This window comes from Hyposmocoma kahamanoa, unplaced genomic scaffold (genome assembly GCF_003589595.1).
Source record: "Hyposmocoma kahamanoa isolate Upper Pololo Valley unplaced genomic scaffold, ASM358959v1 129, whole genome shotgun sequence".
Taxonomy (NCBI): domain Eukaryota; kingdom Metazoa; phylum Arthropoda; class Insecta; order Lepidoptera; family Cosmopterigidae; genus Hyposmocoma; species Hyposmocoma kahamanoa.
In genome coordinates, this window is record NW_020653460.1 from 2,834,512 (window position 1) to 2,851,278 (window position 16,767).

Here is a 16,767-nt window from a genome sequence, read left to right on the forward strand (position 1 = left end):
TTTTTATTTTGTAAGTGTTAATAGTTTTACTTATGATTGTAGTTTCTGAAGTTTAGGATGGTGAAAGCTAAAATTCCTTTTTAAATTGACTTGTTAATTAATAATGTTGCATAATACGTTGAGGATTTATTTATAACATGTTAAAAATTAAAAAAATTAAGCTTGTCTCTTCGTGTTGTCACCAAATTTATTACTAATTTAAATATAATTACTTTATAATTTTAAATATAATTCTTATTAACTAATTTAATGGAAAATTTATTATTATATATATTATAGAATATTTGTTTTTTCAAACAAACCAACGTTTTGGGCCCTTTACATGGTAAAGTCATGACTGGCTGGTGACTACCATCTCAGTCAGCCGTGAATATGGGACCTGTAAAGGGCCTGAAAAGTTGGTTTATTTGAAATTAAAAAAAACAAAACAAATATACCTACGCGATTTAGATCCGAAAAATAGTTTCGTTTCCAATGTGTAACAATCGCGAAAACCTAAGAATTGTCTTTTTTTGTGGAAATAATTTTGGCATATAGGAAATGAAACTATTTTACCGGAAATAAATCGCGTATATTTGTTTTTTCAAACAAACCATCGTTTCGGGCCCTTTACCGGTCCCATCGTCACGGTTGAATTTTGGCATAGTCAATTTTTTGGTCATGCATGAGTTGTGATTTTGTATGAATAAAAGTTTTAATTAGGTTTCACCAACTTTCGCTGTCATGATTTTATTCGTCACTTACAACACAACAGTCGATTAGCACTAACATAAATTTTGACACAACAACAAAATATTGACTATGCCAAATATGTTTTCACAAAAAAAAAAACGTAATGGTTTCCTAACGTACAGTTTCCATGTATCTTCTATGGTTTCGGATTTCCCCATACTGTCCCATTTAAAAAGAAAATGCGGCTTACGCACGCCTGAGTTTACCATCATTTTGAAATGAAAGGCCAACCGCTCAAAATAATGACCATTCCAGATTCGAAGGTGCAAAGTATCGACTCTATCCACATAAATCTACACTCGATCGACATAAAGTCTTCATAACGCTCATAATAAAATATCTCTACAGACTGCAGTGACAACCGACGAACCGTCTACCACAATACTATACCGTACTACATCGAAGTATGGTATAGTATTGTACGACGAATATTGCACTATTCTGTGCAATCGCACTTACAATCGTAATACTAAGTAGCTCGTAGCGTCGTAGCACGACAACGCTACGGGCTACTTGAACTTACAAAAAACGAAGCCATTGATCCAGCCAACTTCCATCAATATGCAAAGCCTGATCTCCCAGAACCAAGACGTCACGTAAAGTCTGGAAAACCTGGAAAATCTGGAGATCGCAATTTACCATCAACATTTGATCTCCAAGTTCTCAAATAGTTGCTGATCTGAGAGGGGAGGAATTACACATATTGGGTACATGAAGATCGCTGACACCGTCTTAGCATCTAGGTATTAACTAAATATTGCAACATGGGGTTAATGCCAACGTTGCGGAATGTGAGCACCGTCAACGCCGCCGATGCCGCGTGACCACCATCGGAGCCGCCCGCGGGGACGTCATCGCCTTCACTTTGTATCTAGCATCGATCGGGTCATTAGCTATAATTTTGATTATGTAATTTTCTTTTAATTAAATTTATTCTAAATAATTTCGGTTTTTTTAAGTCCTGCGGCTGCCACCTTCGTAATTAGTGTATTAGATGTGTTCACTTCGGAGGTTGTTTTGTTAATGAAAGTAATTAGTAAAGTACTTCAATCTATATTTTTTTGATAGTTCGGTCTGTGGTTCGGACATAGTAGATGTTATGGTAAATACTCATTTACCGAAACATAAACATACCTATTTTTTTCTTTTTCCTATTTTCCTATTTTCCTTATTATGAGAGGAACCACAATGGGTGGGTAGCATCTGGTTATATACTCGATCGCATACAGCGACGAGCAGAGCAAGCGAAACTTTATCACGAATAAAGCACCCATGTCCTTATGTCAAAAAATGGCAACATGGACACGATGTGCCCTTATGCGATTGGTCAATTTCATCGCTATTTTATCGTCGGCGACTCGCCGCCAGTTGCATTATTAGTGTTTTGTGGCCAGTGGCAGCACGGCGTTCAACATAAGCATTATGTTTCTTTGCAGAATACCGGCACAACACGAAATAAAAAGTTCGACTAATTAGTTTTTTTTTTCAAAAATAGCGACTTATTCAGCGTAAAAATAATCTCACGCTTATTCAAACAAAGAATAAACCCAAAATTTCCATGTTTCAAGATTTAGTCATAAACCGTAGTAACACCACGCAAATAGTAGGTACACTCCAATTGTCGCTCACTTTGAATAAAATTGAGCGAGATAAAAGATAGCCTTGCTCTTTTTCATAAACACTTGATAGATAAACAGACAGGATCACGAGTACTTTGCAACATCCATATAATAATTCGCAAAATTTAAATGCTGCCCTCTAGCGGAAACGACGAGAACGTCATAACCTACCCCGCGCCTGGATTTGGTTATGAGAAATGTCAAACTTTTAGATGCTTCTTTTACATTCTAATAGATGGCTTTTTCATATGGAGAGACGTCACTCGGCCGTTAAAAGAGGCAACATTCGTCAAACGTCCTCTGCATAAGTTTTATAGCAACTTTTCAACACACGCACATACGTATAGCTCAGACTATTAGATACTAACGCATGTATAGCTATATTCTATAGCTATAGCTATGGTACTTATTAAGAAAGGAATTTTTAGTTTGGGGATAAATATTTGTGATTGATGAATTACCAATTGCAAGCAATTGTGTTTTCCTTATTACTAGTGGATAAAACGCGGAGATGTTGTTCTCCGCGGAGAACAACATGCTAACAATTGGCCATTCATGTACAAAGCAATTCAAAATAAAAAAGAGGTTAATTTTTGATAAATATTATTGGTTCAATGGTGTTTTAAATAAAATATAATAAATGATAGTAAAAAAAAATAATAATAAAATATTTCTTAGCTAAAACCTTCGGAGTGCGGAGGCCGGTTGACGATCGAACATCGTTAATTTGTTTGCTCCGTTAAAAAAATTCATAATCGCGCGGAAAGTGACTCTTTATATCTAGAACTTATATCAAAATAACGCTTATGCCATTGTGTTTCGAGTGGTGTAATCAGTTTTAAAAAAAATCACAAGTGCAGTGCTCAAAATTCAAAAATTTGTTCACCAAAACACCGGTCATTCACATTGCAAAACAGCTGTGAGTCAGCTGACTCACGTGTTGCGCCGTGTGCCGCCGTGCCGCAGCCGTGCGAGAGAATTCCTTGTACGTACCTACACCGTCTTTATTTTGATACTCATACAAACAAACACCCGCAAAAATGACATCGAAAAAAATTACATGTGCTGGATGCACTACGCTAATTGATGACAGACGATACCTAACCTGTAGCCTCTGTAAAAATGTGTATGACCTTCTTTGTGCAAACGTATCAGAACAGCGTTTTTACAACACAATGACGAAGGAACATAAATTATCATGGTTATGTGTGGAATGCAAGAGTGCACAACCAAAACAGGACAACACAAATACCCCAGTACGTGCTCACGACGAAACTGTAAACATAAATTTGGCCCGTGGAAGTAGTACTCACCGAAGAAATATTGAGCAAAGTTTACAAGAGAGCATTAACATAGATCTTTCTGAGACGGAGAGACTTGTCAATTGTCACCAACACAGACGTCCACCACAATCACGCTTGAAAATATTAGTCAATTGTTAGACTACAAATTAAAACAAAATAATTCCAGTTTCTTTGCGGCCATGCAAATCGTAATACAGAAAGAAATAAGCGAAGGTATAAAAAAAATTGAGGAAAAATATGCGAAGGAAACTACTATTTTAACAACTAATTATCGCAAAATAACTTGCACAATACAGGACATGGAAAAAAGATTGAAGACTGTGGAATTAGAAAATGAACAACTTCGACAAAAACTTACTTATTTGCAGAACTCTGACGACAATAAACAACAACACAATATATTACATAACGGAACAGACACAAAAATAGTACAACAACTAGACACGACCGACAAAAAAATTATACTATATGGACTACCAGAAAATGAATATGAAACTGAATATGAACTCCATGACCGGATTATCTATATATTTCGTGATTTATTGAACGTAGACCTCCTTGGATATATCGAAGAAGTAGGAAGAGTAGGAAAACCTGGAAGATTGCGAAATATGCGACCCGTATACATAGAGCTTATAAGTAAGCGAATGACAAAATACGTTATTCAAAACTCACGATGTTTTAAAAATACTAATCTGGTTCTATCTAAATTTCTAGACAGTTCAGAGCTAGAAACACGTAAAGTCCTGCGTGAAAAATTATTACGAGCTAGAGAAAATGGATCTCATGCAGTGATACGTAATAACAAATTAATTGTGAATGGCGTTTACGTCCCGATCACGGAAAATCAAGAAAATCAACAGCGCCCACAATCCCCTAAAACAGCTGACAATCTACAGGCACAAAATAGAACGAAAAACGACGCGTTGAAGACATTTCGCTAAAGTAAATGTGCTTAAAATAATCTTCCAAAACATGCAAAGCATGTTTAATAAAAGGCACTTAGTAGAATCTTATTTACAAGAAGATCAAGAATGTAACATAATGTGTATTTCGGAGTCTTGGCTAACAGAGGAAAAACTAGATTTGGTGCAACTGACTAATCACCAGTTGAGTGCTTCATTCAGTAGAAAACACCATATAGGCGGAGGAGTGTGTATCTTCACTTGTAGAGATTTACAATGTAAAGAAATTAAAAACATAGCGGATTACTCAATAGAATTTGTCATAGAGGCTTGTGGTATAAATATTTGTAATCTTGATGTAGTATTATTGTGTGTATATTGGAACGGGAGAAAGGCCGAGGTTTTCTTTAGTCAAATGCAATTAATCTTACAATATCTGTGCAAGACGTACAATAAAAAGACAATAGTAATTGGGGTTGACTTCAATGTAAATATTTTGGAAAAAAACAGACAAAGTGATGAGCTATTGAACTTAATGTCCGAGTATAACTTTAAGCAATTAATTAATGAACCAACACGCGTAACTAAAGACACTTCCACATGTATAGATTTAATCTTCTGTAATTCTAACACAGATTCATTGAGCACTTGTGTACAGGACCTGGGGTTTTCTGACCACAAAAGCATCCTTGTCAGAATTCACGAATCAGCACAGAAGACTGTGACCTCTTGGACATCAGAAAAGCGTTTTTTCAATGCGCACAATATGAATTACTTCAGATCGAAATTAACGGACATTAACTGGCATAATATGTTTAACTCAAATAATGACATAAATAAAAACTATAATATATTTATTGACATTCTAACAAATATTTTAAATAAATGCATACCTGAAAGGATCGTTAGACTGAATAATAAAACCAAAAATCAATGGCTTACCCGGGGATTGAAAACATCGTGCAAAAATAAAAGATATTTAAAAATACTCGTTAATCAATCAAACAATCCTATTCTTCGCAAACACTATAACTTATATAAAAGAATTCTAAAAACTACGGTAAATAGTGCCAAGCGACTATACTATGCAACACGTATTAAAAACTCAAATAATATTATGAAAAGCGTCTGGAGAACAATTAGGGAAACTACTAATAAAACAACTATTAAAAGTAAACAAAACATAATGTTAACCATAAAAAACCGAAATATAGGTGACCCCACGCAAGTTGCAAATACGTTTAATAAATTTTTCGCGTCGGTAGGGGGTGGGCCTAGCTCTGGGTGCAAACGGATTATACCTATAGTGAATCAATCTGAGAACAGCATGTACCTGACCCCCGTCTCACCGCAAGAAATAAACAAGATAATCCGTAACTTAAAAAATAAACACAGCTTTGGGATCGATGAATTGCCCCCAAAATTGATTAAGATGTGTGCTGATGAATTAACATTGCCGTACTTCCTATTGATAAATCAATCTTTGCTTGAAGGTATTTTCCCGGATCGGTTAAAAGTGGCTATAATAAAACCGATACACAAAAAAAACTCTAAATCAGACCCAAACAATTACAGACCAATATCACTATTACCTACGTCGTCTAAGATATTCGAAAAAGTTATGTGCAACCGAATTTATTCGTACTGTGAAAAATATAAAATATTTACAGACTCACAAAATGGGTTTAGAAAAAATAGATCTACTACTTTAGCCGTTTATAAATACACACAAAAAATATTGGACATCTTAAATAAAAGACATTACGCGATTGGTTTATTGTTGGACATGACGAAAGCTTACGATAAGGTGCGGTTTGACATCCTTTTAAGTAAACTATACGGTATAGGTATTAGGGGAGTGGCGTACGAGTGGTTGAAATCCTATTTGCATAAGCGAGTCCAATATGTAGACATTGAATTTTTTGACCAGAGTACCAGTACAATACGCAATATCAGATCTGAACAGCAATATATGACAGGTTCTATCCCGCAGGGCAGCGTGATTGGATGTTTACTATTTCTGATATATATCAATGACTTGCCTAAAGTTATCTCTGAACACTGCGTTTTGTTTGCCGACGATGTTTCACTTCTGACGTCATGTAGTACAGGCGACAACATTAATTCTAAAATTCATAACATTTTCACTGAGGTTGTAAACTGGATGTCTGATCATAAATTAGACATAAATTTAAATAAAACAAAAATTATGCAATTCCACCCACCACAAAAAACTCCACTTAACTTACGATATACGTATAACAACACGCCGATAGAAACAGTAAATAGTTTTACTTTACTGGGCTTAAATATAGACACATATATGAACTGGAAAAGTCATGTTCAAAAAATAAAAAGTAATATATCTAGTTTCACGTATGCACTGAGGGAGATAAAGAAAACGACTGACCTGTCAACTGCAAAGTCCGCCTATTACGCATATACCCATTCTCACCTAAGCTATGGAATTATGCTATGGGGAAATAGTGTAAACGCACTGGAAATATTTACCATGCAAAAAAAGTGTATCCGTATCCTTGCCAATATAAAAAGTACCGAAAGCTGCAGACCTCACTTCAAAGAATTTAAAATATTGACTCTAATTTCAATCTACATACTTGAAATATGTAAGTTTGTTAAGCAACACCCGGATTTTTACACCAATCGTGACGACATGCCCCAAAAATTCAATTTTAGACAAAGAAATAAATTGCTTCTGCCACAGTCACATCTTCAGATACATAGCTCCAGCCCCTACTCAATGTCAATAAAAATATTCAACGAGCTTCCACTCATGATCCGGAAGGAGGATAAATATTCAACGTTTGTTAATAAATTAAAATCGTTCCTAATACATAACTGTTATTATAATTTAAATGAATATTTTAACGACAAACAAAAAATAATAACTGAATTAAATTTGACTAATAAATAATAAATCTTTACTAACTTTAACAAATCTTGACTAATTTTAACTAATCTTGACTAATTTTTACAAATCATGACCAATTTTAATAACTATGGGTACTTTTAATACGTATGATTAATTTTAATAACTAAGAATAATTTTTAATAACCTAATTTTAATACTTATGACTAATTTCGAGTCATTTCCAATATAAAGCCTCAGCCTACCTCTTATTGTTACCCCATAAATTGGGTTCATATGTGGAACTTTTTTAGTTTTAAGACCTTGTACATATACCATATGAATACAATGAATAAATGAAATGAAATGAACCTTTAAATAATTGCCTTCATCATCTTGATATTCCCTTTTTCCAGTAAGAATTTTATTTATCTCTTCACAATAATTAAAAAACCTAGATGTGATATTTATTAAATATTCAATTATTTGGTTTTTGTGCCGTGCACAAGTTATAAAGCCAAAATCAATAAACATTATAATAGGAGTTCTTTAAAATTGCTTTTTTCTGCAAACTCTTTTAAAATTATCTCGCTTATATCTTACAGTTAACTAACGAGTCAGTGGGACTGCAAAGCCATTGGCGATCTGTATACTCTCGATCTCGATATTTTATGTATTCTGTCCCTACATTTTTTAAAATATCGGCACATTCGCGGCAGTTTTTAAAAACATTCTTTTTTTGGCATTTTGACGAAGTATCCGCTTATATACTCTAAAGCGCCAATTATTCTAGGATCTAAGCTTTCTTTTTCTAAGCTTTATGTATAAATATTGGGCAAATATTCTAACTCGCAGATCGAGGCTTTGCAATCAACTGTGACCATAAAGGCATGTAAATTTTCACAAAAATCTTTCTCACAGTTTGTTTCTGCAGGGGCATGGACACGACATATATTGTTTATTCATAGAGTTACAAATGCACTTTCGAAGTTTTCAGGAGTAGGGTTGGTGTTTTGGCACCTGTGACTTCTTATTCCACCAAAAAATGTTCTATCGGGTCTTGGTTTAGGTGCCTTATCCACATAGAATTAACTTGATGCTCTCTCATTTTAGTAGCAGTAGAGCTCCTTGTGAAAGAGTTCGTCCAGGGAAGTACTGCCACTGTACGGTGTATCCGTACTCTTATAAATGATAGTATGATAACTGTTTAGTGTGTTTATTAGTATTGATTTACTACTAAAGATGATACATTTGATAGGTGTGAAATGAGTGCACTGCGCGATGGCTGATTGTGAACTGATTTAAATTACAATATGGCGTAAAGTGCTGATGGAGCGCATTGTCGGTCGTAGACCGTACATCTTGCCCACCGCGAGAAGCAAAGAGAGTGAATGAGATGAAACTGATAATGAATTATGCTAATGATACAGAACTATATGTTAAACTTATAAATTTCACAACATTCAATGCTTATTTATATTGTCACAGAACATTGGTTCGCGAAAAATAGGCGACGTCGATTTGTTTTGTTGTGTCGTCTTCGCCTTTTTTGATACAGTTGTCATCTCTATAAACTCACTCCGGTCCCCCCGAGTTGTTGATCTTCTGTTGTTGCGTTGAAAGAATTGCCGCCGTTGCTGTGGCTGTGACGACGGTGTGGAGGCTGCGCTCTGGCGCTCTTGCCGGCGCCGAAAGATTTGCCAAGTGTACATTGCTGCTGCCATAATACCGACTACTACTAATAAGTACATCACAGTGTATTGATGTACGTCATGAAATGATATATCTTCAGGCAGTGCTCTTTGTGACTTCATTTCTTCGATTTGTTTACTTATTTTTTGAAGAGAACCGTGATTGTTGCTGATATTCATTTCTAAATGCGGTACTGATATATTCAGGATATGATTTATGGGCGCTATTTCTGGCGCATAAATTGTTGATGTTGATTTCATCTGATTTTGATAATTTTTATGTGCAATGACAGTGAAATCGTCTCCTTTGATTACACAATGCTGCCCGAGAACAATGACACAGGCCGCATCAATATGTGCCGCGGTAACCTGATGCTCGCACATGATACGTAGTGCACACTGTCCGCAACAAAAATAGAGATAAGAATTAATTGTATTTAATTCTGTCCAATAATTCTTACATGCGCTAATGTTCAATAGGCATTTGTTTGTATTTTGATCTGCAACACAGAGACTTTCGTCTGATTTCAGTTCGTAAATAGCCTTCTGAGAGTGGCACAGAAGGGTGTTTTCATCATGTTGTAAACATTCCTGTAGGTTATTTTCTGTTAGTATTATACAGGCTGTATATTTGAAAGTGGGACATACTTATAAAGTGCGTTATATTCCTGATTCTCAACCCAAAGAAACAATAAACTAATGAACTTAAACTTTACAAAAAATATTTTTTAATTTTTTTTTATCGACTACTACTTGAGCACAACATTAGTTATCGAAATCCATGCACATCACTATTATTGCTCCGACGCAGCGGCGAAAAGCAAAGCACAGGTCGGGGGTGAGAACGCGGGCGCATACGCGAAATTCACTCAGTCCACGCGCGACCTTGATCTAACGAAGACACGTAAATTATTTGTCCTTCCGCTCGCCCGATCGCCGCAAAATGGGTATTTATTCTAACGTGGAATTGACTGAGATGGTGTGACTTTACGCAATAAGTGGTGATAGTGTGAGGCAAGCTATTGAAATGTTCCCAAATCGGAGTTTACGCGGAGGAGTTGAACAGTGTTTCGACACTGTTGCGTTGCGTGAGAGGATTATCTCAGCATTTTATACTGTGAGACAAAATGTGTTTGTGTTGTACAATTTAAAACAAAATTTACTATGCCGTGCTAGACTATGCATTGTGGAAAACGGTGGACATTTTGAACACTTGCTCCGTACCACGTAAGTGTAAATAAACTGTAAATAACTAAAAAATCAATCATTGTAATTAATTTGATTTCACATTTTTAATTACGCCAAAAACCTCAATTCTTATTAAATGATAACTACTTACTAAAACATTTCGATGATAGTTCAAGTAAAAAACAATTAACATAACCTAAAACGTAAATGTGAAATCATTGTTATTGTTGCTGTCTCACTCGGCGCTCGCCTGGTAGCATTCCCATTGCACTCGGAATTAAGCGTAAAGGGAATCGGTTTATTCCTATCTACACTTCAAAACACATTTGTTGATTTATTTTTTGTTCTATCACATATACTAATTTTATTTTAGTCTATGTTAAGTTGTAACATGATTTACTATGACATGTATGAATATGTCTCACTTTCAAATATACAGCCTGTATATGTATTCTTTCGTAAATTGATAGCCACATGACTGGCGATAGGTATAACACTAACTGCTGCGCTTCCAGATTTTCGTGGAATCGGTATAATTCTGTATAACTCAAACGCGTCTCTTGATATGAGCGGTATTTTGATTTCAAAAATCATAAATTGTGCTGAAAATCTTGCTTTTATTCTCAGTAGTTGATAAATTTGAATTATGCCGGTTTGAATGTTTTCTATCGGCAGGGCCAGATCTCGTGATATTTGACCGGAGATAATATATAATTCCTTTTTTAGTTGTTGCGGAGATAATAAATGAATATTGAATATCCCATGGTGAATATCTGATAGACAGTCTAGTAACGAGGCTTGCACTGTTTTTAGTTTCGTAAGCATATTGTTTGCAATGATCGTTGACAATATTAAGTCATTCATGTTTTCTACATCTTGCACTTCCTTGTTTAATTGATTGTTTGCTTCAGTAAGCTTGTTTAGATGCTGATTTATGATTTTATGTTGTTTGTTTATTGTCTCTTCTGTTCGTTTCAGTAAGTTAAATTCGGCTTCAACCACTGTTGTTTGATTTTTCCAAAGTAGTGCTAAGTGTTTTTCATTTCTTCTAGTGAGCTCAATGTCTCTTTGATACTGCTCGGCAAACTGCTCGTCCAGCACACCGAAAAGACTGCGTGTTATACTTCCGATACCATTGATAAGACCACGTCGCTTTCTTACCCGTGTTTCTATCTGTTGATTGAATAATACTTGATTGTAGAGCGTCAATTCATCAAACTCGTGACGCAATTGGAGTAGAATGATGTCACATAATGTTTTCTTGCTTGCTCTTTCGCACGTATAATCTAATTGCAGTAGATATTTCTTGAATGTTTCCGAGCCATCCCAATACGGGTTCATTTCGTGATATACAATTATTTTCCATTGATCGCGTACTAATTGCATGTTCTTGATTCGGTCAAAATAGAGAGCTCCATGTAGTCTTGTAATGTTGTGTTGACAAAAAGACGTCGGCACTATCATCATGAGGAATAGCAGTGAGACGAGCATTGATGCAAATGTAGAATGTTGTTGGCGTGGTCGTTTTACAGGCTCGCTTCGTGTTGACTTGTTGTTGATGTCACTCTGTGGCTCTTTTTGTTCGTTTTTGACAGGTAAAATTGATAGTTTTACAATAGGGCGTTTGATAGTGCCGCCCTTTGTTTTTAGCGTTACGACCCGAACGTATCCATCGCTCCCGGGATGTAACTCGATGACTCTTCCCATAGACCATTTTCCTGGTGGTAAATTGGCGTCATGAATGATAACCACGTCGTTGATTTTGATATTCTCTTTTGGAGACCTCCATTTGGATCGTGCTGACAACTGAGTAAGATAATCTGCTTTCCACCGCTGCCAGACGTCCTTGTATATTTGTTGTGTTAGTGTCCACCTTGTTCACTGATCGTTTTCTGTTTCAATAAGTAAGTAGGGGTCCGCTTGATAAGAAATGCGATGGTGTTAAATAGTCCAAATCATCTGGATCTTCTGATATAGCGCATAAGGGGCGTGAATTCAGACACGCTTCAATTTGTGACAAAAGCGTCACGAACTCCTCGTATGTTAATTTTTGCTCTCCTAATACTCTGCGTAGATGATATTTAACGCTTTTGACGGCTGCTTCCCAGAGCCCTCCCGCGCTGGGCCACGATGGAGCCTGGAAATGCCATTCGATTGCCATGTCGGACACTTCGTTGAGGAATTCGGGGTCTATTACTTGCTTCAGATCGACGAATTCTTTTTGCAGAGTATTGTTTGCTCCTAAGAAGTTCGTGCCGTTGTCGCTATGTATATGCCGCCGCGTTCCTCGTCTTGAAGCGAATCGCCTTAATGCTGCGAGAAATGCTGATGAACTCATGTCTGATACGAGCTCGAGGTGGACTGCTTTGGTTACCATGCATATAAAAACTGCGATGTAACCTTTTGTTGTTTTCACGCCACGTCCTTTGTTTGTTTTCACGTCTACGTGGCCCGTGAAATCGACGCCGGTGTGATAAAATAGACGGGACACTGTTGTTCGTGCAGCAGGTAAGTCTCCCATGATTTTATCTTGTTTTGTTGGTTTATTTTTCTTACAGGTGAGACACGTATGCAGACGTTTTTTGACCGCTCGATTACCCCCGATGATCCAGTATTTACGCCTGAGATGTGCTAATGTCAGTCGCACACCGCCATGTAACGTAACTTTATGTGCTTCATTGATTAAAAGTTCTGTTAGACGACTGTCGTGGGGTATTATTGTGGGATATTTCATATCCTCGCTAATGTGTGCGTTTCGTAACCTTCCACCTACGCGAAGGACTCCTTGCTTGTCCATGAAAGGATTTAAACTCAAAATCTTGCTTTTTGAGTCCAATTTGCTTCCTTCTCTTAGATTGCTTATTTCTGCTGTGAATGCTTCTGTCTGTATTTGCTTTATAATGCTTTGCTTTGCTTTTTCTTTTTCTTGCACTGTTAGGTATGCTTTGCTTTCTCGCTCGTGCTTGTTGCTGATAAATCGACGCACCCAAGCTAGGATTCTTATAATTTTTCTCCAGCTGCTATGTTTGTTGATAAGTTGCTTGATAATGTTGTTATCACTATCTTGTTGAGTAACAACATTTACTTGATTTGTGTTCTTTTCTTCTTCGTTAGTTTGATATTTTTCAGGTGCGCTTTGATTGTCAATGTTGTAGGAAGGCAACCATGATGGGCCTGTCCACCACAAACGGTGTTCTAGTAATTGAGAAGCTGTGATTCCTCTGCTCGCGCAATCGGCCGGGTTGTCCTCCGACTTGACGTATTGCCAGCACTCCGGGCTCATGATTCTCGTGATCTTGTTTACTCGGTGGGATACAAACGGCTTCCATCGATTTTGGTCGCCCTGTATCCAGCCTAAAACTGCCGTGGAATCCGTCCAGCCAAACACACGTGTTTTGTATTTGCCGAGACACTGCAGTACTTTGCTCATTAGTCTTGATAATAATTCTGCTCCACATAACTCTAATCGAGGTAGAGTATGTAATGTTTCTTCTTTTCAGAAACGACACGTGATTTGGCCACTACTAATACAACCTTTGATTGGTCTGTATTATTTATTTTGCAATATATGACGCATCCGTACGCTTTGATCGACGCGTCACAATAGCCGTGTAACTCGACACTAGTAGTTAGACTCGTGGCGAGCCACCGCGGTACTTTGATATTGTTTATGTTTATGATATCTGCTCTTATCTTGATCCACTCGGCGAGAATAGGTTGTGGAAGTTCGTCATCCCATTGTAAAGTTGTTTTCCAGACTTCTTGAAATAATAATTTGAGTTTTGTTGTTGTTGGTGTAAGCCAGCCGAGGGGGTCAAATATTTTCGAAATTTCTGACAAAAGTGCTCTTTTCGTCATTTTATTTTGATTTTCTTGATCAATTTTCGATTCAAAAGTGAAATTATCTTGTTTAGGGTTCCAGCGGAGGCCCAAGGTCTTCGTTGACTCCATTTGCTTGAATACAATTAGCGTCTTGCTTTTCTTGATTATTCGTGTCACCTTGCAGCAGTGATGAATGATTTGACGACCACTTTCTTAAGTTGAATCCTCCTGATTTAAGTAATTTGATAAGATCTTGTTGTAGTTGTTTTGCTTCTGCTACTGAGTGAGATCCATGAAGTAGATCGTCCATGTAAAACGACTCTTCTAATACGGTTGTTGCTGCGCTTGATTGATAATGATCTCTCTCGTCTTTAGCGAGTTGTTTTAAGGTCATCATGGCCAGGAAAGGGGCGGCCTTAGTGCCATAAGTGACCGTTGCTAGCTGATATTCACGGAGCGGTTCCGTCTTAGCATTACGCCAAATGATTTGCTGTAGTTGTTGATCATCATTGTGAACCCAAATTTGTCGAAACATTTTTTCGATGTCGGCGGTAAATGTTATTTTGTATTGCCTCCATTTCAAAATAAGTGATTGCAAATCTTGTTGTAAATTTGGGCACCTAGACATGAGGTCATTTAGACTTTTTCCTGATGAAGTCAAACTTTTTGCGTTAACAACCACGCGTAAAGCTGTAGTCGTTGACCCCTCCCGTAACACACAATGATGAGGCAAATAACATTCAAGTGTCTTGTTTCCACTGGTGGACGGTTTCATATGACCGAGCTCTAAGTACTCGTTTATGAATTGCTTATATTCTCTTGATATTTTTTCATGTTTCTCGAACTTTCTTTCCAATTGTAAAAATTGTGCTATTGCTTTTGATTTTGAGTGTCCTAATTCTTCTTCAAAGTTTGGTTTCATTGGTAATCTCACTTCATATTTGCCGTCATCTTGTCTCGTAGTTGTTTCTTGATAAAATTTTAAACATTGTTGGTCTTCCGTTGATAGGGTTGTCTCTTCCGTGATATCTTCGACTTCCCAGAATTTTTCAATTTGTTCTATGTTGTTGAGTACGACATTGCATTGTAGTGAGTTTACATTGCCGCACAATATCCACCCCAAACGTGTTTGTTGCGCAATTGGTGTTGCTTGATTTGATCTGCAGATGCCTTCTAAGATGATTTTTGAATAAACCTCGGCTCCTAGTAATATGTCTACAGGACGACTGGGTCATATTTAAAAATTGATTGCAATGGTATATTCCATGCTCTTCGCCACACACTGGGCATTTTCGATTGAATTTCTTAGCAAGTGACTGCTTCGTAACTACTTGATTACTCAGAAATGGACGCTTAAAATTGTAGTTTGATTTTTGACGCTGATATCCCGATGTTGATGGTCTGTTGTTTTGATAAAATGATGATTGAGACTGTGGGCCATCTTGCTTTCGGCGCGCAGTCTCCATTGTTGTGAATTTGCTCTCTAAGAATTCAAAAAAATCCTTCAACTCGGGTAATTTTCTTTTGTTTTTCACTGAATCCATATAGTCGTTATATGTCTGAGTGTCTAATTTCAATGATAAAAGGTGCACAATGAGTGGGTCCCATGTGTGGATATCGACGCCTAGATTTTTAACAGCGTTCAGGCACTCATTGGCTGTGTCGTGAATCTTCTTGATATGAGTCACTGATTGTTGCTTGGAATTCGGTAGATCCAAAATTGTATTAATATGAGAGTTGAATATCAGTTTCTTGTTATTATACCGATTATTCAGGATCTCCCAGCAAGTGATATAGTTTTTTAATTAATTACTGATCGATAGATGCTGAATTAGACGCTCGGACTCGCCTCTCACTTTGCTCTTGAGAAACTGCATCTTCTGAGCATCTGACATAGAAGGGTTGTTGTGGATTGCTTCGCAAAATAGGTCTTTGAATGACACCCATGCTTGATAACTTCCATTAAACACTGGGACGTCTATCTTTGGGGTAAACTTTTCACGGTGCGAGATAGACCACATCTTGCTGTTTATGGCCTTTTTAACTTGATTATAAGTGCGCTCGTTAGTATTAAATGCTTTTTCATAAATAGTGTTTATACCACCTTCCAACTCTATGTCCAGTTCCCAGTGAGCTTGATCGACTGTTTTCCAGCGTGACTCTAAATTACGCAGTGCATCTTCAAGTTCCCACTTACTGTTGATGGAGTTTAGGTCAATGCTAGACACTGTCCTAGTAAAAGCACGAAAATTACTTGCTTGCTTCCTGAAGAGGTCGTCGGTTTTACTGTTAGTACCGTGATCTTGATTGTTGCGGTTCAAATTAGGAGTACGAAACCCGCTGCTACCGGCCCCCTCTTCACCATCATCTTCGTATTCATCCGACGAGTGACTGCTTGAATCTTCTATCTCTTTCTGTTTTTTCTCCACTTTGTAGCTACTGATCAACAACTTCGTCGATAAAAAATATTGATGTACACTTGCATAAAATTCGGTGCTACAACACGGATCGGTTTTTGTTTCACTTGCTTGTAACTTGATATGATTTTGTTCAAATTCATCCCAAAGGGCACAAAGTGACTTCAAGCGCTTTGGAATGTACTTCGGCTTGCTTTTCCATTCAGCGCCGTCCTTGCTG

The 16,767-nt window shown here is 37.0% G+C and overlaps 1 protein-coding gene across 1 annotated transcript; it reads right to left on the minus strand.

Moving 5' to 3' along the window:
* Window positions 1-12,205: 12,205 nt before the first annotated feature.
* On the minus strand, window positions 12,206-13,591 carry LOC113240274. Its single transcript, XM_026477532.1, has one exon. It carries the CDS (start codon window positions 13,589-13,591, stop codon window positions 12,206-12,208), a length of 1,386 nt encoding a protein of 461 aa, XP_026333317.1.
* Between the last annotated feature and the right edge of the window lie 3,176 nt (window positions 13,592-16,767).